This window comes from Vombatus ursinus, unplaced genomic scaffold (genome assembly GCF_900497805.2).
Source record: "Vombatus ursinus unplaced genomic scaffold, bare-nosed wombat genome assembly UNPS02014772.1, whole genome shotgun sequence".
Classification (NCBI taxonomy): Eukaryota; Metazoa; Chordata; class Mammalia; order Diprotodontia; family Vombatidae; genus Vombatus; species Vombatus ursinus.
This window is the reverse complement of record NW_020954550.1, coordinates 21,581,998-21,606,210: the sequence shown is the minus strand read 5'-3', so window position 1 is coordinate 21,606,210 and position 24,213 is coordinate 21,581,998. Positions and strand designations below refer to the sequence as shown.

At 38.1% G+C, this 24,213-nt stretch overlaps 1 protein-coding gene across 3 annotated transcripts in view; it reads right to left on the bottom strand.

Annotated features, from left to right (window-relative positions):
* SLC38A9 (solute carrier family 38 member 9) overlaps positions 1-24,213 on the bottom strand; it is a 94,095-nt gene that overhangs the window by 21,989 nt on the left and 47,893 nt on the right. For all 3 annotated transcript variants that reach the window (XM_027863470.1, XM_027863472.1, XM_027863471.1), the window contains 2 exons: positions 23,489-23,596; positions 16,418-16,524 (listed from right to left, as the gene is read on the bottom strand). In XM_027863470.1, coding sequence (XP_027719271.1) covers positions 16,418-16,524; positions 23,489-23,596 — 215 coding nt within the window. The remainder of the gene's footprint in view (positions 1-16,417; positions 16,525-23,488; positions 23,597-24,213) is intronic.

The following is a 24,213-nucleotide window of genomic DNA, read 5'->3' as shown; positions in this document are numbered from 1 at the left end:
TCAAAGCAAATCACAATAAAAAAGGAATGGGATGTGTTATAATTAATAAAGGAGGGAGACTCGCCAAAATATCAGACAGTAAGTATTATAGACATGTTTATTAAACCTAAACAACAAACAAAATGAAATCAAGGGGCAGCTGTTCAAACAGATGTGCAATGTTATTGTTGGATTCAGTAAACATATACAGAACATTAAATAAAAGGGATTGCCTCCATCTGTTGCTGCCCTCACTCTCTCGGCCCCATGTGAGTAAAAAGCTTCAAGACGTTGAATTCAGCCATCTGTTGGAGCCAAGCTGCAGAACTCTACGTCGGACGAATCTGCGATCTATCAGCCCTAAAAAGTTACAGCCAAACACTTCAGCACGACTAAATTATGGCAACGATCCTATTCTCTCTGAACATAAATAATTCTGAAAGCTAAGGAAACAGATTAAAGAACCAATATGTATATTATCACTTTAATTTCCTTTCCTTCAATCTACTTCATATTGCCCTAGTTGACAGAGGAACAAGAAATCCATCCTAAAGTCTGGAATGCTGGGAAGAGAACTCTGGCCTAGGGGACACGGCAGTGAAAGGCACCCTCATGGCTGGATATGGCAACATAAGGAACATTCTCATGGCAGGTCAGATCATACAAAGCAACACTCATGCTTTGAAGGGGGAGGGAGTGATGTTAGGATGAGCACTTAGCAATGGCTGCTCTCCCAGACCCGCAGATATCAGATCATATGGGCAGCCAGAGAGCATCTCAATCACCACTGAGGAGGTTCAGGGTGGCAGGGGTACCTCCTTTCACAAAACAGGGACCAAGTCTTTGTAAAGGTGAGTCTTGCAACATTCGATGGATGTGAATTCAGTTTTGAGCATTAGGAATATACGGCCTGTGGCAAAGGCTGTGGGAATTGGTTGGCTCTGGCAGTACAATCACAACATTCTCACTCATGGAGATAGGTAGGCTGGTCTGGTTATATCCCTATTCCCGGGTTATATTTGGGACCCCAGGTAAAACAGGAGTGAGTCTCAGGCTACCTTGGCTCTCCCATGTCAACACTGTTAGTGGTAGGATCAAAGAGGAACACAGCCAGTCTATCTGGCTGCCCTGAACCAGCCACGTGCCCTCGGTAAATTTATTGTAGACAGGTGCAGTCAAAACTTCCTCAAACTAACAAAATGTAGTTATATTCTAAGACAAAACTTGGCTTAGAGTCCTAAAGGAGGTGGCATCAACTTCTATGATTCCTCGCCTTACCCAAGCCAGTGAAACCAGTAGCTGGAAATGTAAAATCACAATTAGGTGTCAACTGTTCCTGTGAGCTACTGAAGAAAAACCTTCCGATGTCCAATAGGTGGTTATTTCCTGTGAAGTAGGGGTGGCCCACCAGGCAGCCTGTCCCAGCTGAAGGGTTATTATAAAAGCCACTTTGGCCAGGGCTATAAAGAGTTCTGGAGAGGACTCCCAAGGACTGTAGTTTCTATTGCATCAGCAACACCAGCAGGTCTTCAATCTATTCAGGGAACAAACTTCAAGGGCTCATTGTGCTATCAGGGTTTAGGAAGCTGACTAGCTATTTCCAGAGCCACTCCAGGCCTTGAAGACTTCTTGGAGCCAGCTGGGCTCCAAACTGATGAAGTGCAGAGTTCAGAAGAATGCTCGCTTGAGGTTGGGGATATTGGTTTTGCTCCATAGTGGGATCAGAGATGTGGCTGCTGATGACTGGGGATAATAAATAGACCTTGAGGTGGGGGGTCTACTCCTAAGGAGAAACGGCATGGTACAAACTGAACTCCTTTTAAAGAAAAAGAAATATTTTGTTTTAATCAGCAAAAATATGTCTTCTCACACTCCCTTCTTTCCAATTAAGAATGAAAGAAAAACAAAACCCATTACCAACATATACAGTCAATCAAAACAAATTTTCATATTGACCATGTCCAGAAAAATATTGTCTGCACTCTGAATCTGTTACTTCTCTCTCAGGAGGTGGGTAGAACGTTTCCTCATTAGTCCTTTGGAATCATGCTTGGCTGTCACTATATAAATTGTTCTCCTGATCCTGTTCGCCCTGCATCAGTTCATACAAGACTTCATAGGTTTCTCTGAAATCCTTTCCTTTATCATTTCTGACAATGCAAAAGTATTCCATTACATTTGTATACTTACATTTATACTTGTTAATTCCCCAATTTGAGTGCATTCTCCAGGATTCCCATTATTTGCCAGTTCAAAAAGAACTATAAATATTTTTATATATCCTTAAAGTTTGTTTGGCTTAGGACTGATCTCTCCCTCAAGCTATCCTTCCTCTAATTCTCCCTTCTCCTCCTCTCTTTTCCCTCCTTTTTTTTTGTTTTCATTTGCAGTGTTGTAGAGTGTGTACACACACACACACACACAGAGGTTTTACTTTATTCACTCTGCAACAATTCCTATATCTACCTACGTTTCTCTGAATTCTCCATATTCATAAATTTCTTACAGTGAAGCAACATTCTTTTAAAAACTATTTTTTCAATCAGCAAAAATCCACCTTCTCTCCTTCCCATCCCTTACTGAGAACAAAAGAATGACATAACCCCAGTTATAAATATGTATAGCCAAGCAAAGCAAATTTCCACACTGCCTACATTAAAAACAAACAAGCAAAAAACAAAACCCAACTCTCATTTTGCATCACGAGTCCTTCACTCCTCTATCAAGAGGTGAATAGCATGTTTCACTATTAGTCCTCTGAAGTCATACTTGCTGATTCATGTTCCTAATTCTTTCAGAGTTGTTTGTCTTTACCACACTGATCTCATGGCACAAACTTTTCCTACTTCTAGACCATACAAATCCTGACAGGCTTCTCTGAAACCATCCCCTTCATCGTTTCTTTTAGCACAATATACACCATCACATCTACATGGCACAACTTATTCTGCCATTCCCCAATTCCACCTCCTCAGATTCCCATTCATTGCCACGCCGCAAGGGGCATAAAATTGAAAATTGATTTTAATTCTATTTTTAAGACTTAAGCTGCTATGGGTTTAATACTCTCCCACAACAGGTAAATCCAAACTCCTTTGTAACTTGACTCTTTAACTCCATTCAGGACTCAATTCTATTGTGAAATGAATCTCCACACTTGTATTGTCTACCTTTGTAACCTCATTCATCACCTACTTACCCCACATTCAAGTTCTTTTGTAACCTCAACCATCACTTGCTTAACTCAAATCCAAGTGGATTAATCAGAGCAGGTTGCAAACTATACTCACATCTGTAGAGTAAGCCTATCCTAATGACTCCCAGCTCCCAGGGAGGAGGTAATGGGGGGAGCTGAGGCCACTCTTAACCTACCTCCTCATTAAAATTTCTACCAATTGGGAGTATGATGTAATGTCAGGTCAATCAGAAGAAGATAACTCTTACAATGCTAGAGATTTTGCTCTGCTGTCTCGTTTATTGTTGTGAAAGTTCTCGTCAGCCCTCACGATCTTTGGTCACTGAGAGAGGCTACTGACCCAATTTATTGGTTACTACTAGCCTAATTAATAAATTGATCTTGCTTGGAATCTTGTCCCTCAGTTTAATTTACTGTGACACAGGCTATAAATATTTTTGAACATCCTTAGTTTCTTTTGTTCCTTAATTTATCCTCTCTCTAATTCCTCCTTCTCATTCCTCTTTTTTCCCTCCTCTTTCCCTACTAAGTAAAATATATTTCCTTTGACCAGTTTAGAGAGAAAAGTTCAAGTGTCAACTACTCCCCCAATCCCCTCCCTCTGTTTATAAATAGATGTCTACTTACACACCCAAATTATGAGATAATTTTTTTCCCAAACCTTCTCACTTCTCCCCTTCCCCTCTTTCTATTCTTTTCTCATTATTAAGACGACACAACAAAAACACTCTCAGACCTTATCTAATTAGGTTCCCTATATAACCCCTGATGATACAGTTCAGATGGGACACGTATTATCTCCCTATATCTGAATGTAAGCAGTTTACCCTTTTTCAATCTTTTATCATTCACATTTAAATTTTCATGTTTCTCTTCACCCCTGTATTTGATCTTCAGAGTTTCTCTGTAGTTCTGGTTTTTTCATGCTTAGAGTCCTCTGTTTCACTAAAGGTTCCCTTTCCCCCCTGTAGCATTATACTCAAGTTTTGCTGAGTAAGTTATTCTTGGCCACCATAAATAAAATATAATTTTTAAAAATAATATTACTTCACTGTAAGAAATTTATGAAAATGAAGAACTCAGAAAAACATGGGTAGACATAAGGAACTATGGCAGAGTGAATAAAGTCAAGGATATGCTTACAGTGTACTCACTCTCTCCATAAATATATAAAAAACTTACCCAGTAAAACTCAAGAAATATGGATGAACATATTCTTTGCCTTCTGAATACTATATTCCAAGTTCCCTGCTCCTTTATAATGCTGGCTGCTACATCATGTGTGATCTTGATTGTCTCCTCAGTATTCGGATTTTCTTTTTGGCTGCTGGCAGTATATTTTCTTTGACTTGGAATTCTAGATTTTGGCTATGATGTTCCTGGAAACTTTTATTTTGGGGTTTCTTTCAGGAAATGACTGGTGGATTCTATTTTTATTTTGCCCTTTGATGTGAAGAGATCTGGGCAGTTTTCTTTTAAGATTTCTTGAAATACGTCTAGGTCTGCTATTTTTTTCCCATCATAGCAGTCTGATAGTCCAGGCCTGCACAACCTGCCCTGCCAAAGGATTTCAGGTGGCCCATGAGAAACACAGAGGAAAACATCCTCCACATTTTTTGTGGGCCACCCAAAATCCTTTGGCATGTCCATGGGTCATAAATGGCTGGCCACAAGTTATGCAGGCCTATGATAGTTAAAAAATTCTTAAATTTTTTTCTCCTCAATCTGTCTTCTAGGTCAGTTGTTTTTTGCTATGCAGTATCTTACATTTTCTTCTATTTTTTCAGTCTTCTGCTTTCGTATTCTTGTTGTCTCTTGAAGTGATTACTTTCTATCTGGTCATCCTAATCTTCATGGAGTTTGTTGCTTCGGCAAAGTATTGTACTTGTGCCAAGTTGTTAATTCCCTTTCAAATTCTTTTGTGCATAGCTCTCATTTCTTTTTAATTTTTTCCCCGTATATGTTCTCATTTCATTTATAAAAACATTTTTCAACTCTTACTTCACCTCTTCTAAGAATTCTAGTTAAGTTTGTGCCCAAGTTGTGTTTTTCTCTGAGTCTCTGCTTGAAGATGTTTTGGGGTAATTTTCTCTTCTGGGTTTTTGTCTTGAGCTTTCCTGACACCATAATAGCTCTTTATGGTGTGCTTCTTTTTTTGTTTGCTCATTCTTCCAGTCCACTTTCCTGACTATGGATTTGACGTTTGGATATGACTCTACTGCATTTCTGGAGGGAATTCTGAGTCTGCTCCTTTCCTGGAGTACTGACTGTTTATGGTAGTCCAGAATCTCAAGAACAGGCTGGGGACCTGCAAGCTATTTAATGCCCCCAAACTGGTCTGATCCAAAGCAGAATCTGATTGCTGTCCCCCTGTTCTGAGCTTGGCAAGCTTTTGATCTGAGTTTCAGTCAGAGTAACAGTAAGCTGCTACTGGGCTCAGCCCTATCAGCTGGGAAATTGCTGCTTCCGAGTGAAAGAACTGTAGGCTCTCCTTTGGTCTGGGAATTCTGCCCTGATTATTCCCCTGCAGGCTAGGCTAGAAGCTGGAAGTCTGAGCCATACAACTGCCTCTTGCCTCTGAATGTTTTCTCCTTCCTTGGCACATTTCCCGCCCCACCCCTTCAACCCCTACTCCAAGGCCTCCCTACACAGGAACATCACCCCTTGTGTCCAGGTCCCCTTCTCAGTCTGTCCTGGTTCTGTGACCCAGAACTGGAGAGTAGGCAATACAGATGCCAGCTGGAACTGGTTCTCACTCTGGTACCCTACCTTGTTATTAGTCTGATGATGCCCAAGTATGGATCTGGGACTTTCTCTTACCTTGGGGCACAGCCTCTCTCCAGGCACTAAAGTGCAACAAGTGCAGCAGTATGTTGCTGGTTGGACCTTCCCCAGTGTCTGCAGACCTTCCTGTCACCCTATGCCAAGCCAGGCTGGACAATGACTCACTGTGACTTTTCCTGGATTTCTCCATCAGGATTGGGTCTGGGGAATTTTCTAGATTTGTTTGGATGAGTTTTGTGGAGGGCAGCTGGGCTATATTGGTTCCTATTACTCTGCCATCTTGGTTCCACCCCAAGCTAGACTCCTGCAAGTTCCCAGAATCCTATACTTGTGTCCAAACTAAGTAGGAAGTGAACTGAATCTAGAAGAAATTTAAAAGTTGCATGGAGCAAGGTCAGGAAAATACTATGGATAGCAAAGGAGAAAATGCTCAACAAGCATAACTTGTGGGAGGAAAGGGTGTGGCTGGAACACGATTTGCTATAAAAGGAGGCTGCCTAGGGTGGATATTAGCATGAGGTAAATCATCCTTATCTTTGGCAAGGCAGTGTACTGCCTTGTGCTTCAGGTTTCACTTGACCCTGCTCTGTGTGCATCCCCTTAACTTCTGACTTTGGCATCGTATGATCATGGCAGCAAAGATAACTAATGTAATATCTGGCTGCATTAAGAGATTGATGTCATTTGTTGAGAGCTCCTTTACCTCCCCTTATACTCCTCTCACATTACTCCTGTGACATTATCTCCTTTACCTGTCTCATATGGAAAAGTGGCCCCGCTTGTCAAGCCATCCTATTTATATTTATATGTAATCTTATTCCATCCTGTCTTCTCCAGCAGTCTGCCTCCTCTATCTTTGCTCCTATTTAGGCTCCTTTACTGGATCTTCATCCAGGTAGTATCCATTAACTCCAAGGCTCAATCCATGGTCGTCCTTTCCTTCTATCCCATTGGTGATCTCATCAGCTCCCATGGATTCAATTAATATCTACATACAGATGATTCTCACATCTACTTGTCCCACCGTAACTTCTCTCCTGACCTCCAGTCTAACGACTCCATTAGACATCTTGAACTGTATGTCATGTAGTCAACTTAAATGTCACATGTTCAAAACTGAAGCCACCGCCTCCCCCATCCTTCCCTCTTCCTAATCTTCTTATTACTATTGAGGATATCACCATCCTCCCAAGTTACTGAAGCTTACCACCCAGGAGTCATCCTCAACGCCTCAACTCTCTCTCACATCCTCCTCTATATCATATCCAATTTGATGCCAAGTCCCATCAATTCTACCTTTGCAACATCTCTTCAATTTGTCCCCTTCTCTCTTCTGACATTTCCAGTTGCAGGACCGCATCATCTGGGACTACTACAATAGCCTGCCAGTTAGTGTCCCTCCACAAGTGTCTCCTCCTTCCTGTCTATCCCCCACTTGGCTGTCAGTGATAATCCTGAAGTATAGCCTTGACTATGTGACTCTCTCATCTGTAAACTCCAATGGTTTCTCATCACCTCCAAGAACAAATATAAAACTTTCTGTTTGTCTTTTAATGTTCTTCCTAACCTGCCGCCCCCACCTTTTCAATCTTCTTATGCCTCCCTCACTCCCCCCAAACATACTTTGTGACCTAGTGACACTGGATCCCTTCCTGCTCCTCTGACAAGATGCTCCATCTCCTAACTCTGGGCATTTTCACTGGCCTTGAATTTTTTCCCTCTTTGTTGCTGTCTCCTGACTTCCATGGCTTCCCTCAAGTCCCAGCTAAAATCCCAACTTCCATGAGAAGTCTTAACCTCAGTCAGTTATCTCAATTTATCCTGCACATAGTTTGTTTGTACATAACTGTGTGCACGTGTATAACCCTTAGACTATAAACTCCAGGAGAGCAGGGAATATTTTTTGTCTTTCTCCAGCGCTTAGCACAGTGACTGGCACATTGCAGACACTTAATAAATGTTTACTGACTGACTGGCTCCCCTTTCTTCCCTCACTCCCTGGGCCTCAAAGTCTGTGCCCTCCTTTTCTCTCTCTCCACATTCTTTCCCTTGGTGATATCATCAAGAACTGTAGCTTCAACTATTAGTTATGTGGGAATGACTCACAAATATACATTTCTAGCCCTGACCTAGCTTCTTAGATCAGAATGAAATTTCCAGTTGCTAATGGTCCCAAATGTGCCACTGGCATTTCAAAGTCAGCATACTGAAATGACTCATTTTCCTTACCAAATCCTGAAATCCTCCCTGTCTTCCTTATCTATGTCAGCATCGCCACATTTTCCTGATCACCCATCCTTTGACTTCTAAGTTATATTTGATTTGTCCTTTTCCTTTGCTTCATGCAGTCACTAAGTCCTACTGCTCTATCTTTGTAACATATGTTGTACCTATCATTTCCTATCACTGCCATCTATGTTCAAATCCTCATTATCTTTTACTTAGATTATTGAACTGTAATAGTCTAACAGGTCTTCCTGTTTACAGCATTTTCCTCCTACAATCCATCCTACAGAATACTGTTGTACTGGTCCTTCCCGGTGAACAGGTATGATCATGTCATTTTGCTGCTCAAAAAACCTTCAATTACTCTGACTACATACTGAACTAAAAAACAAATAAACAAACAAAAACCAACAACTCCTCAGTCTAGCAATCAATGCCATCCACAATCTGGTTCCAACTTACCTATCAAATTTTATTTCATGTTATTCCTCCTCATATCCCCAACACTTAATACAAACTGCACAATCTACTTTTTCCAAGTTGATTTCACTTTACTCCCTCTTAGTATGCTATATTCCAGCCAAACTGACCTAAATGCTAATCCTCATAGAGGATAATCATTTAAATCAGTTTAATCAACTGACCTATACAACATTAAGGAGACTGCACTACCTCTATTATCTTTTCAAATAAATTTTCTGTGTTTAATGTGAATAACCTCTTTTTAGTACAAAATTTATTGTAGCTAATTCTATGCTGTGGTTGAAACAAGGAACACAATCTACCAAAAGAGGTTTTAACGTTTGCTTCTTAGCGACAAAAGTACTGTCATGTTTTGTTAGCTGTACAAAACAACTAGTTCTACATGCAATCACTAGAACCTACTCAGAAAATTTAGTGTAATCATGAGCTTTTTTCAAGATGTTCAGACATAAAGGACAGACCAACTGTGTTAAGGGCCAATCAATTCTATAATAGCTTATTATATAATATCCTTATAGGATATATAACATCCTATATCAGTATTATAGGATATATAATATCCTATATGTATACATCCTATATCAGTATTATTTATATATGCACATACATAAATAATATTATATATATATATATATATAAAACTATACTATATATACATATATATATAAAACTAACAAGGGAGAAGAAACACGTGACCTTAAGAATTTTAATGACTCCAAAAGATTTTTAGAAGTAAGAAGACAAAAGGTCCAGGGGGCAGATCTATTCTGTTCTAGTGGTTTGAGAAGAGGACAGAAAAGAGAAGACAAAAGGAAGATACTAATGGAAAAAAAAAGAGGAAGGGGGAGAGGGTGGAACTTGCTATTTCTCACATTTGGGATGTGTAAGAAGAGTATTTAAACATGGAGGAAAGGGGAGCAGACATCAAATAATCTTCATTCTTTTCTGAACTGGACAAAGGAGAGTTGAAACATACAGTTTGGTGTAGAAATACATCAAACCAAGCAGGACTGGGAGAACAAGAAGGTAAATAACACTTCAGAGTGAATAGTTAGAAGCAAAACAAAATTCCTGATCTGAAAGGCGGTATTAAAAGGGAAAAAAAAGGAAAAGAATTGGAATATAAGGCAGTGTCCATCAATGGGGAAATGGTTGAACAACTTATGATATATTATTATGTCATAAGAAGTTAGATAGAAATGATTTCAGTAATCCTAGGAAGTATAAACTGATGGAGAGTGAAATGAACAGAACTAGGAGGAACATTTATATGAAGAAAAAAATACTGCAAAGAAAAACAATTCTGAAAGACATGAATGCTGAGCAAAACAATGATCAACTATGTCGCCAGAAGATCTAAGGTGCAAAGACATACATTGTTGGACATGGCTAGTGTGGAGAGTCATTTTGGTTCACTATGTTGATTTGTTATGGGGCTTTTTCCCTTCTCTGTTTTAAACTGGGAGTTGTGGGGGTAGGGGTGGGAAATGTTGGAGAGGAACAGGTGTTTAGCAATAAACCTTTAAAAAATACACAGAAGAGAGAAGAAGGAAGTTCAGATGAAGCAGAGACAAGCAAAGCAATTTTGAAAGTAAGGTGGAATTTACTGCAGACTTTTAAAAATGCAAGCAGAATGAGAAAGAGATTTATAGTTTAATATACAACCCTCTTTTTGTGCTCTTAAATGTATATGGAAATACTTGGGTTTTTTGTCTTTCAAGTTTAGATCAAAAAAAGCAAAAAAAAAAAAAAAAAAAAAAAAAAAAATCCTAGATTGCTTCAAGCCTCGTGGTCCAGGTGCCATTTCCTCTATGGGGCATTTCCGAATCTCCCTGTTGTTAGTGCTTTCCGACTTGTCCCACAAATTGCTTTAATGTATTCATGTATTTTGTATTTACTTATCTGCGCGTGTGTTTTAGTCCCCTGAAGAATATAATCTTTCTGAGAGCAGGGACTGATTCATTTCAGTCTCTTCACAACGCAGCATGATGGGCCCTCGGGAGTCCTAGTCTTAGACTTAAATAAATGCCTCCCTCTTCTCCTTCTCCCACACCAAGTAGGGACAACAAAGATTTGAACAAATAGTAAAGAGTATGCATTCCACGTAGGCTTATACAGGTCTAGGCCAAAAAAGACAGAAGGTAGCTTTCTTTTGGGGTGGTAGTGGATGCAGGCTGGGGGGTGAGATGAGAGCAGCTGCTGTTGGAGGAGGGACCAGCTGCCTAGAATCACCCCCCACTCCCCAAATGTACACACACTATCCAGCTTCTTGTCGTGTACACTCTGCTGAGGTGGCAGGACTGACGTTACTGAAGGAAGAAAGGAAGATAAGCCTAACTCCCATGACAAAATGTTCATGATAATTGGTGTGGGCTGCTGGGACCTAGTCAGATTGTATAGGAGATTGTGCTGGGCCTGAAGTCAGGAAGAACTGAATTCAAATATGGGCTCAGACAACTTACTGGCTGTCATTTAACCTGTTTGCCTCAGTTTCCTCAACCATAAATTGGGGATAATAATAGCAACTACCTCCCAGGGTTGTGGTGAAGACAAAATGAAAGAATATTTGTAAAGCACTTAAAGCAGTGACATAGTATGTGCTAAATAAATACTAATTTCCTTCCTTCTTTTTTCTCTGAAACACAGATGAATTTTGCTTTCATTCTTTGTATGCCCAAAGACTCCATACAAGCACCTTTATTCAACTTTCCCAAGAGAGTTTAATATAATAAGAGAAAATAAGAGAAGAGGAAGGTGGGGACACAGAGGAGGGAAGCTCTGAACTTCTGGCAGTATGAATGGAAGATAAATTTCTAGGTCCCTATAAAAGGAAAGTATGAAGGTAAACTGAGCAGCCAGTCCAAGATGAAGTAATCACTGGATTAATTATTGGAATAATTGGATTAATCACTGGAAGTAAACCTTGGAGCCTCAAACTCTCTATCCTTTCCTGATTTTCATGGTAATTCTCTTATAAGCAAGACTCACCCCATACCCACCCAAGCCTCCCCCTGCTGGAACCCTAACCCTAAGCCCTAGTGCCATCCCCATGGATGGAAGAGCTGGAGTGGGGTGGAGCAGGGAGAGGGTAGGAATGGTTCCTAACACCTGGAACTAGAACTAATATAGTATGATCAGTACCATTTGAAATAGTACTAAACTTAGGCTGCCTTATGATAGGCTTTTATGGGTTTTCCTGAGAACTTAGTAATAATATTTTCCAATGAAATATAGTTTTGTAACTTAAAAAAAGATTTGGCAAGATATGTAAGATATGTAGTACAAGTATTACCATCCCATTTCACAACCAAGGACACTGAGGCTCAGAGAGGTAACCCTCAGTTTATAACGTTTCTAAGGAAAAATGCATTCATCTATGAAAAAACTAGCTTTACATACAAACTTTCAGAATAAAAAGTTAGGAACTGCCTATATGTTATTTTTTGCTATATACTAAATAGTTAATTCAAATATCAAAGCATACATCCACTCTCTTCTCTCTAAAATACTTTAGGCCAAATTCCATCAACACTGCCCCAGTAAAGAAGCAAAAGTGTCCTCAAAACCCAGGAAGAGAGAAATAAATGAGGGGGAAATATTACTACCTAGTGATACAACATTAGCAGCAGTAATATCTTGCAAAAATAAAAGTACAAAATTATGACACTTTCACACATACTCACTATGTCCTAAAAATATTTTAAGTTGTCTCAATGGTGGTTATTATTCTCACTTTACAGCTGAGAAAATGGAGGCACTTAACCAAAGCTAATTACTGGTAGTGCCAGAATTAGAATCCAGGTCTTCAGATCTCACGGCAATGCACATTTAATGAGTTTTTAAACTAAAAAAAAAAACTGAGATTGATTTAAGCATAAAATGCACTTTCTGGCAAAGGAGGGAAAGTTTAGGTGCTAGGGAAAGTGGAATGGAATTCATTTCAGGGTTTCATAAGGAGCAGAAGAGAAATAAGGAATCAGAGTTAGGAATGTATTTTTAACTTGTCAATTCCAGCCTATCTTTGAAGGTTTCGATTTTCTACTTCTATGTGCTCAATCTATAATAAATTACAATTTTGATATTTAGGAAAAGGGGGAGGTTCTTTTTTCTCCCATCTTAAAATTTTTTTTCTTAATCAATTAACAAGAATTTATTTTCTCTCCCCCTCATCTCTTTCTATTCCTAAAAAAAGTAAATAAAACCCTTGTAAAAAATATGCACAGGCAAGTAAAATAAAATCCTACATTGGCCCAAAATAGGTTTCATTCTGCATTTTGTGTCCATCAGAAATGATCAATTTCTTCATTTATCCAGGTTAAGCTAAATCATTCCAACATCAGATTAGCATTTCCATCACCATGGTTCTCAAAACTCTGATTATAAGTATGACAAATTCTCTTTTATCCTAAATGATAGAGGAATAAGGTGATCAGTGTGCTATACTGGAAAGAGTACTGGAGTTGAGATCAGAATACCTCTGTTTATACCCAGGCTCAACCACTTAACTGACTTCTGAACCATAGGCAAGTCAACCTTTTTAAGTATAGGTTTTCTCATTTATAAAACAGGGATAATACCACTTGAATGACAGAGTTGTGGGAAAAGCACTTAGTGTAAACCTTGGAGTGCTTTATGAGTTCTTTTTATTCTGATTCATAAAAAATTTCAAATAAACGAGAGGTACCATAACAGACATGAAATGACAACGGTCACACCCTAGAATACAAAAAGAAGCATTTAACTATGAGTTGTACTGATCATAACTGAATCTGTTTGGGAGGAGGGGCTGATATGGAAGGGACTTAGTACTTGACAATGGCTCAGGGTCATCATCATGAATAAACTTAAAACATTGGATTAAATCTGCACAGGCCATACTGGCATATTTTGGAAGCTGAATTTTTGATAAGTTCCTGATAACAACCTGTTTCCAGGTCATTTAATTCTTTCCTCAAAACTGAATGCAGAAAAAAAAAAGTTGTTTGGATTCCTGGTAGATTGGAGGTTATAATACGTTGCAATTTGCCCTGGTGTTTACTGCAATCACCTTGAATATATATTTCTGCTTAAATTTTATTTTGGAAAATCTACTATTTTCAAGGACTTTGGAAGCCTCCTCCTTTGTGGTAGAGAAATATTTGATTTTCCTGTGTTTGGACTTATCCTACTTGGCTGTGAATTTTAGCAGCTCCAAATTAGGATAACAGAATCATGAATTTAGAGCTGGAAGAGAGCTTACTCGTCATCGTGTCCAACTTCTTGAAATTTCCAGATAAGGCAACTGAGGCATGTAGTGATTTACCCAAGGTCACAAAGGGAAGTAAACGGCAGAGCTGAGATTTAACTCAGGTTCACTTGATTCCATACCTAGCACTCTCCTTTATAACATATTACAAGGGCTCAGCTTTGTTCATTACAAGTTCCTTAAAGACGTAAGACATGGCAGAGTGACTATCTACATGAGTTGGTGCTAAGTCCAAAAGAACAAACAGCCTAAGTGTGTACTTCTGAGATGTTCCAAAGCCTAGAAACTTGATGTATATTTCTTATATATTACCCTGAAGACAGCGTGGCTAATGGAACTAATAAGGACCAGAGCCAGGCATGTGTAAGTTCATCTTATTTTTATTACTAACATTGCTCTGACAAGTATAATTTTAAACAGAGTTCTCAAATACCCTTCAAAAATCTAGAAAAGGAAGCAACATTAACTTCCTATAAATCTCTAAGACACCTATACTTTCATAATAAAAACAGATGCAGCCTAGCTCTAGAGAAAAACGCAAATCTAATTCAAAAATCTAAGTTCAAATAATTCTTTCCCCCCAGTCATGTTCAGGTTTTGTAGGGTAATAAAATAAAGGCATGATCTTGCATATTGGACACTGCTGCATGAAAAGTAGCTGGAATGACCTGAGTTCTTATCTCAGCTCTGCTACTATGTAACTCTATGACTTTGAGTGTGTCATTTAAAGTTTCCTGCCCTCAGTTTCCTCATCTGTAAAAGGAGGAAGTTGGACCACCAAATGATCTAAGGAGAAGCTTGTGAATTATAAATTATGTTCTAAGAATATACTAATAAAGATGTTTTAGTTTAGTCATATATTTTAGCATCTTCTCATTAAGTCATGAAAATTTCACACATGCTATGCAGAAACAACTAATGGACAGAACATGTGCTCTACTGGTCTTCCAATAAGGTTAAGAGGGCTAAAATAAAGCCCTCAACACATTGGTTGAAACCTCTGCTGCAGATTTATGGTATGTGTCATGGCACATGGCTACAGCCACAAAGAATAAGCAGGCATGGGTAGACTACAATTTTTATCACATGGAGGGAATAGACACATTTAAGAGATCACAGATCCATATGAGAAGCTGATTCCCTTCCTGGCCCTGCTGCTGAGTTTTTGGACATCAAAATCTTGCCTCTGCTGCTGTTCTATCCTGGAACTTACCTCAGTGCTTTAGGTGTCCTGGTCCTGGCTCATCCTACCCTACCTGTGGCCTACTCACAACGGAGCATCTGTCTGCAAGGCCCATCCCCTTCTCCCATTAGGGAGCTCCTCTTGGAGGCTCCATTTTATGAAGGGACCCAGGTCAATCTGCCTTCACTATCCTGCCAACACTGTTCTTAATTTTTAAGGCCTCATAATCATCTTCATTCCCATTCCTCTACCTTTCCTCTTCAGCTCCTTTGTTTGTTTTGTCTTTCTACATTAGAATATAAACTCCTTGCTGTATAACCATTTTGGAAAACAATTTGGAATTATACAAATAAATTAGCTAAAATGTCCATACTCTTTGAATCAGAGATTCCATTACTAGGCTTATATGGAGCCAACGATAAGAAGTCCTAATATACACCAAAAGTATTTATAGCAACATTTTTGGTGATAGAAAAGAACTGGAAACAAATAGATGCTCATCAATTGGGGAATGGCTAAACAAACTGTGGTACATGAATGTAAAGGAATATTACTGTACAAGAAATGATGAATGTGATGAACACAAAGAACCATAAAAAGATCTGAACTGATGCAGTGAAGTCAGCACAGCCAAGAAAACAATATACACAGTGACTACAACAATATAAATGGAAAAGAAGACAATGCATGCACACACACACACACACACACACACACACACACAAATCAAAAGTGAATGTAGCAAAATTATACAGATCAAGCATGGGACTTAAGTGAAAAGATATGATAGGACACCCTCAACCCACCTCTTTGTTGAGATGGGAGGTCCACAAGTGTACATTGCACATGTTTTCAGACTTTTTCAATGTATTGATTGGTTGTGCTGATTTTTTCCTCTTGTTTTTCTTTTTTTGTCTTTAAAAAATATTGTTATATGGCACAGCTCTCTAGGAGGAGGTAGAATACTAAGAAAAACTGGGATAATGTAAGAAACAAAGGACATCAATAAAAATTTACTTAAAAAAAGAAAACCAACAAAAAAAGACTATCACCTCCTTGAGGGTAGGGGACTGTCTTTCTTTTTGCTTGCAGTTGTATATTCAGTATTTAGTACTGTGCCTGGCATGTAGTCAGTGATTAATAAATGCTTGTTTCCTTCCCTCTTTATCATATACCTAGATATTTCAAAATATTGGTAACTTTTCAAATGAAGATAAAGTGACAAAAATGTATATTTCTATTCCAAATATTAAATGACTTACATCACGAATGAATCTATACATAGGATAAAATGAAGTCACTCCCTCACATAAATACTTACGTTGTTCTCCTGGCTCTTGTTGTTCTTTAGGAGTGTAATAACACAGTTATGAATGAAGAAAGCAAGAGTGAGTACTCCAGTCAACTGTGGAAAATGAACTCTGATCTCTAGGAGAAAAGGAGAGAAATCATCAAGATTTATAACTAGGACACTCACATCAGCGGCCAAAGATGTGATGAACAACCAAATGGCAAAAATCAGTAGCTTCTGCTCTGTTTTAGGGTGTGCAAATTTAAAAAAAAGTTTCATGTTGTTGCTCCTGACCGCCATTATGTGGGGGAGAGCTTGAATTTCCTAAGAAAATTCTCTACAAAAAAATATCATGGAGGGAAGAAAAGTTAGCATGATTTTCCTCAAAAACTGATCTAAAAAGCATTGGTGATAGATGCCTTAGGGCCTCCCCTTTTGATATTCAATTTCAAAAGTGGGAAAATTTGGTGCTATGAGTTCAGACTTTAGAGGACACAATAAACTTTCTGGGATTTCTGTGAGGGAGAAAGGGAAAACAATGCAAATAAATATGAATGATAATAGAAAAAGGGAGGAGGTCTTTGAAGTACCTATTTCTAAATGTAGATATATTATATTTAATTATCCTGCTTGTCTAGAATGCTTTTTGCTCTTGTTCAACTGTTTCAGTTATATCTAACTCTTCATGATTCCATTTGGGGGTTTATTGTTAAAGATACTGGAGTGGTTAGCCATTTCCTTCTCCACTTCATTTTACAGATGAGGAAACTGAGTCAAACAGGGTTATGTGACTTGCCCAGGGTCACACAGCCAGTAAGTGTCTGCCCCAGAGTTGAACCCAGAATGATGAGTCTTCCTGACTCCAGGCCCAGTGCTCTACCCACTGCACCACCTAGATGCCCCTAGAATTCATTAGTAACATTCGATTCCCACCAATGACAACGTAAGAAGGGAGAAAAAAATTATTGATATGATTATCCCAAGTATTTTTATTTGATCAGTTAGTCACTGGGAAAAAAAAATTTCCTGGCTTGACTCAGAATTTGTAAGCAAAGGCTGACTGGGTTATTGTCTTCTTTCTACTACAATACAAAGTAGCTATATTTACACTAAATATACTGGGTCTGAGAACCTTCCATGTTTATGGCAAATGATGATATCTGCCACAGGGTGAACAGCTTCAGTTGCACAACCACAATTACACATATTCTATAACCACAAAGGTGGTATGGTTCCCACCAATTTGGATTGGTTAAGTTGTTCAAATAAACTGGATGATGTGCTAAAAACAAAGCAAAAACACACTCGACTGGCTATCATCCTCCTTCTACAAGCATTTCTCTCCTAGGAATGAGTTAATGGGAATGATGTAGGAAGCCAGGGGAAGAGGACAAACAAGACCATAAATACCTTCACTTCAAAACCTCATCTAAACAAGGTTCTTCACTCACCCTTTGTCACTTGCTAAGACATCTCTACACTGGGTCTCTTATAGGCAATGCGTCAGTCATTTTGGAGTTCTCCAAGGAGGGCAAATGAAAATAAATTCAAATCGGCTCATCCTCCAACACTGGACAGAGTTAGTTGTTTAGAATGTTAACAACAGTGCTATAAAATACTGATTCACCCTTATTACATTTAAAACAATGACATAACATAATCTCTCTCTCTCTCTCTATTTTTTTAAGTGAGGCAATTGGGGTTAAGTGACTTGCCCAAGGTCACACAGCTAGTACGTGTCAAGTGTTGAGTCAGGCCAGATTTGAACTCAGGTCCTCCTGATTTCAGGACCGGTGCTCTATCCACTGCGCCACCTAGCTGCCCCTATATTTTAGAGGTCATAAAGTAATGTTCTCTGAAAAACTAGGGGGGATTCTCAGCAACTAATAATCTATCATCCAAATAAGGTCCATTTCATTAGTATATCTATACTAAGACAGAAGTAAGTATATCAGCTCTGAGACCAGGAAGACTGTATCTCAAAGGACCACATTCCTAAGAGAAGATAATTTCTTCTCTACAACCTGTGATTGTGTACAAACACAAATTATCCCTTTCCACTTATAATCTATATCCCAGAGAGCTTTTTTCCCATATATCTTACTGAGATGCCTGGGGGAGTTGGGGTTGGGAATCTATAACCATGCAATCCGAGTGTTAAGTTGTACCTGCTGGCATTTTCTGGGACTATTTTTTTCAGGGACATTTAAATTTATGATTTTATGTTATTTTGGTAACTCGGGTATTTACTCATTGATTCCCTATTAGCTGTGTACTGATCAGCAATATGAAAGCATATGAAAGTTTGGTAATCTGCATTTTCTACCCTCTCCCTTATTTAATGGATATATTAAAAATCTCCCAGATATTTCTTTTTTTTTAATTCTGAATTTATATTATTCCTAGATCCCTCCCCCAAATCCTCACCAAAACAAAAATGAACAACAATCTATGTGACAAAGAAGTATAACTGAAGATGAAGGAGTAGCAGAAAGAAGTATAGAAATCTTTCATCCCTATAGTTCCTCCCCACAGATAAAGAAAATGCATCAGACTGAATCCTGACTGGGAAACCTAAGAAAAAAAATCACAGTGAGTCATTTTCTATTCTAGGTCAGCATAGGCAGACAGAGAGTTTTGCAAACATGGGGAGATGGGGACTGGCTAGGAAGGGTCACATAGAGCATTATAGTATAGGAAGAGATTGTGTACCAGGGCAAGAAGAGGTCCCAAATTCAGCATAAAGGGGCCTAAATTTGTGCAAAGTGAAGGAAAAGGTACAAACACGCCAGAGCTCCATATTGGGCCCTCTTCTCTTTTCTCTCTCTGTTCTCTTACTTAGTGCTCAGATCTCATGGGTTCAACGATCATTTTCTGGCTGATGACTTCCAGATCTATATATCCAGCCCTACTCTTTCTCCCAAACTATAATCTGCATCACCAACGATTTACTGGGTGTTTTGAACTGAAATTCCTGTAGGCGTCTGTACTTGTTGTTTACCCACAACCCACTTCTCTTTCAAACTTCCTATTTTGTTGAGGCTACCAGGATCTTTCCAGTCAGCCAGGTTTCAACCTGAGTATCATCTTTGACTTCTCAATTTCACTTACCCCTCTTGGTCAATCAGTTGCCAAATCATACTTCTATCTCCACAGCATCTCATATGTACATCCCCTTCTCTCCACTCATATGGCGACTACCTGAGTTCAAGCCCCAATCAATTCTCACCTGGGCTACTGCAATAGCTTTCTAATGGGGCTATGTTTCTGGGAGTTTATCCTCGCTCCAATCTATCCTCCATATAGCCAACAAAGTGATCCTCCCAAAGTCCATATCTGGTCACACCACCACTATTTATTCAATAAATTCTACTTCTGGGATAAAATATAAACTCTCCTGACATTTAAAGTACTTCACAATCTGATCTCACCCTCCTTTTCAGTTTTACTACTCATTTCTCTTGATCTTCAGTATACGCTCGCTGTTCTTCATGTATGACACTCCATCTATTGTCCCTATGCCTTTGCCCCTGCTGTCCCCCATACCTGGAATGCACTCCCCTCTTGGATTTCTTAGTTTCCTTTAAGACTTAGCTCAAACATGACCTGCTGCAAGAGGTCTTTTCTGGTCCTCTTAGCTGCAAATATTTTCCCCTTCAAGGATACCTTGTGTTTTGTAAAGTCCTATTATATGTGCATGTTGTATCTCCCCTTCAGCATATAAATTCCTTGAGGACTGGCACTCTTTTGCTTGTAACCATTCTCTGACACATAGAAGATGCTTAATAAGTACTTAATGTTTCACTGAAAGTCCTCCTTACTTATCTCTCTCCATTTAGAAAGTCATGTCTCTTTCATTGGAGTCAATTCAACCTACTACAAAAATCTTTTGGCCACTGCTTCAATAACCTAAGAACTTGGGAAGAGAAACCCATCCTGAAACAGTGTTTCCTTTCCTGTCCTTAGTCACTGGTACTCTTTCCCACCAATTTCTTTATCTTCAGGCCTCTTTCCTAACCTTTCCCCATCAGCATATCACACTGCCTCATATGGAGAGAAAGTATCTTGAGTCTGTCATCTGTATTAATGTGTAACTCCAAAGAAAACCCAGAGCAGAGGACATTACCTCGTCTACCTTTTTAAAAAATACCAGCCCAAAGACACATTCAGTTTGGGGTGCCTACTACCTTGTAGAAGAATTAGGGCAGGGCTTACAATGGCTCTACAGGTAATGGTAAAGCTGCTTATGAAACTACTTGTCACTACTGAGCCAATCTATATAGAAACTACCAAAGATGGTAATGGAAGAAGCTAAAGTAGAAAAAAAACCCCAACATTTCAGAATTCAGAAAAGAGTATCTGGGCGCTGAACAGGATTTAAAATTTCTAGATCGATTAAGTTAATATGCATGAGAAAAATCCTAAATTACCTTCGATGAGAATCATTCTAAGATCTCTGAGGCTACAATGCATGAACACACACATGAGCAGATGTGATACATGCAGTGGTCTGGAATTGGATGATACCTTAGTCAGGGATCAAAAGAAGCTGCCACAGTACAAAAGGAATAACTACCACTTCAAAAAGGAAACAGTGGGGAAGCCAACAAGCTCTACAGGAATACACAAGGGCTGAAGGATCTTTATCTTCTCTAAAGTTAGATAACAGGTACGTCTTAGTTACAGTAATAATTTATTTTAAAATCAGAATAAATTTTAGCTACTAGGATAAGGATTCACTATTTAACAAAAACTGCTGGGAAAAGTGAACAACAGTATGGAAGAAATTAAATTTGGCCCAATATCTCACACTTTATAGTCTCCATGTGGATATGTCACCTAAATATAAAAGATCACATCACAAATTAGAAAAACATGGGAAAAAATTATCTATCAATCTACAGAGAAAAGTCTGTGACCAAATAAGGATAAAGAGGATCACAGAAGAAAAAATAGATAATTTTGATTACATAAAATTAAGAAGTTTTTTCACACACAAATTCAATAGAGCTAAGATTAAAAGGGGAAACAAATGGGAAAAATGTTTGCAGCAGATTTCTCTGATAAAGGTCTCAGTTCCAAAATATATAAGGAACTGACTCAAATTTATCAGAATAAGAACCATTCTCCAATTGATAAATGGTCTAAGGATATGAAAAGGTGATTCCTAAGGTAAAAAAAACCCAGGTTGTCTGTAGCCAAAAGGGAAAAGGCTCCGAATCATTAACATTTAGAAAAATGCAAACTAAAGCAATTCTGAGATTCCACCTCACACCTATCAGATTGTTGGAAGGGGTATGGAAAACCAGGCACACTAATGCACCACTGATGCAATTATACACAAAAAAGTTACTTAACAGTATATGCAATTTGACTCAGCTATACCACCGCCAGACCTTTACTTCAAAGTGATCAAATAAATAGGAAAGGTACCTATATGTCAAAAAAAAAAAAAGCTGCTCTTTTCATGATATCAAAAAAAAAAAAGGAAACCAAAAGTATGCCCATAAATCAAGGAATAACTAAATAAGTTGTGATAAATGAATATAATGAAATACATACTAATATGCTGTAAGAAATGAGGAAAAAGGATTTCAAGGAAACAATGGACAGACTTATATGAACAGAGATAGAATAAAATGAGCAGAAGAAGAATAATTTATACTATAACAATGACATAAAAATGAACAATTTCAAGAACTTTTATAAACTGAAGAATGAAGTTGAGTAGAATCAGGAGAACAATTTCTACAACAACAACACTACTGCACACAACTTTGAAGGCTATAAAAACTATGATCAATGCAATGACCATCCATGATTCCAGAGGACTGATGATGATGAAACAGAACCTCTCTCTCCTGAAGAGAGGTGATGGATTTAGGGTAGAGAATAAGATATATATCTGTATGTATGAATATATACATAATCATATTTACATGGTATATATAGAATAAAAATATATATGTATATTTTAGGATATAGAATGAGACATATATATATAACATAAAACATATTTTTTGTATACAGCAGATGAGTGTTTTGTGTTTGTGTTGTTTTTACTCTGCATATTTGTTACAAAGGCGTTTTTTTTTTTCCTTTCTTTTTTTTTTTTAATGGTGTAGGGGGCAGAAAAAAGAGAAACTAGATTTCTGTAAATTTTTTAAAAAATCACAAATAGGTTGGGAGTATTCTACAGATGTGGATGAGGTCACTAAATTGTTAGTTTTGATTCATTATATTACTTTATTACAAGAGATCTCTCACCAAGTGGTGGTAGGGGTAATTGCTAAATGTTTGTAATATAAAAACAAAACAAATCAGTAAAATTTTAGAAAGAAAAAGATAAATTTCAAAACCATACTTAATAAACAATTTACTCCTTCAGAGATAGATCCAACTCCAGTGCAAAAACTCTAAGAATAATTCTTCCCATTCCATTAGGGATTTTTGTACTTCCCTTTGTATTTTTACTGGTAAAGAAAACAACCATATTTTTTATTTCTAATTACGCTCCTAATACTGCCTGACTCGCATAGAAATACTGAGATGCAGTGTTTTTCAGGACATAGTTCACACCCCAAACATTATACCGAAGAAATATCAAAACAGCAATAATGAAAAGATTAAAAGGAGATATACTTAACAATCAATCTTCACTATCCAGAATACAGCAAGACATCTAGACCTTACTGTAACAGAAACACTTTTGATAATGGGCAGAAGTCTTGAAGATTAGGCTCAAAGTAGATATTACCTACATATGCCAATCACGAAACAAGTTCTCAACCTCTAAAATCCTGGCATAACGTCCTTCAGGAATGTCTTAAGGTTAAAGAATTGTTTTCTTTTTTATTCCAACATATATGCCTTCAAAGCAGAAAAGGTACCAAAGGACAAATTAACCTGCCTCCTTCTGAATTGATCAAGGGGAAAAAAAGACCTCAACTTTATCCCTGATTTTATCATATTATTATTCATAAAAAAAACTGCCTAGAGTTTAGGAATGAGCAAGATATTTCCATAATAACCATAGAGCAAGGTTGTAAATTTAGAGATAATACTGATTTTATTATTCTTAATTTGGCTCTAACAGCTTACCTGGGACAAAAAACTCTGTTGATGTAAACCAATGAAATTCCAAATGGAAACCCAACTGAATAGTCTTCAAGGTGACAAAGAAAACCAAATAGACAACTGATACAGTGCCTATGTGAGAGAAACAATCAGAAAATGTTTATCTTTGAGTGTACCTTACAAAAGAATTTAAGAAGCACTTTAAACAGAATATAGAAAACATTATTACTTTCTGAACCCAAGAGCAATTCCCACAGAGACCCAATTCAGAGGTGAAGCACATAAAGACGGCTCAGTCTATGTGAATGGCAACAGGAACATCAGGGAAAACAGTCACAGGAGAATGCCAATAATGAAAAGTAATTCTTTCTGATATGTTTATAACATCTCAAGTTATTCCAGGACTCTGGTTTATATTTTCAATTAGACTCTCCCCTAGGCTCATGATTAAATTTGGTTCTATTATATTCACATAAGCTGAAACCCAGTGAGCTTAAAAAAAAAAAAAATCTAGACGTATTTCAATACGGACTTTCAAGATGGCAAGAAATTAAGGAAGGAAAAGGTCAGCTACAAAGTTAGCTAGAAAGTTAGAAACTATCCATGTCAAGTCTCTCCCTAAATGAAGTCCTGGTTGGGTGTTATTTACATGTTAGCAATAGAGACCATAGGTCCTAGGATTCTCCCTGCCTAGGGTGTCTCACACACAGGAAAACATGGAGCATGCAGGGCTCTAGGGCAGTCTAGAT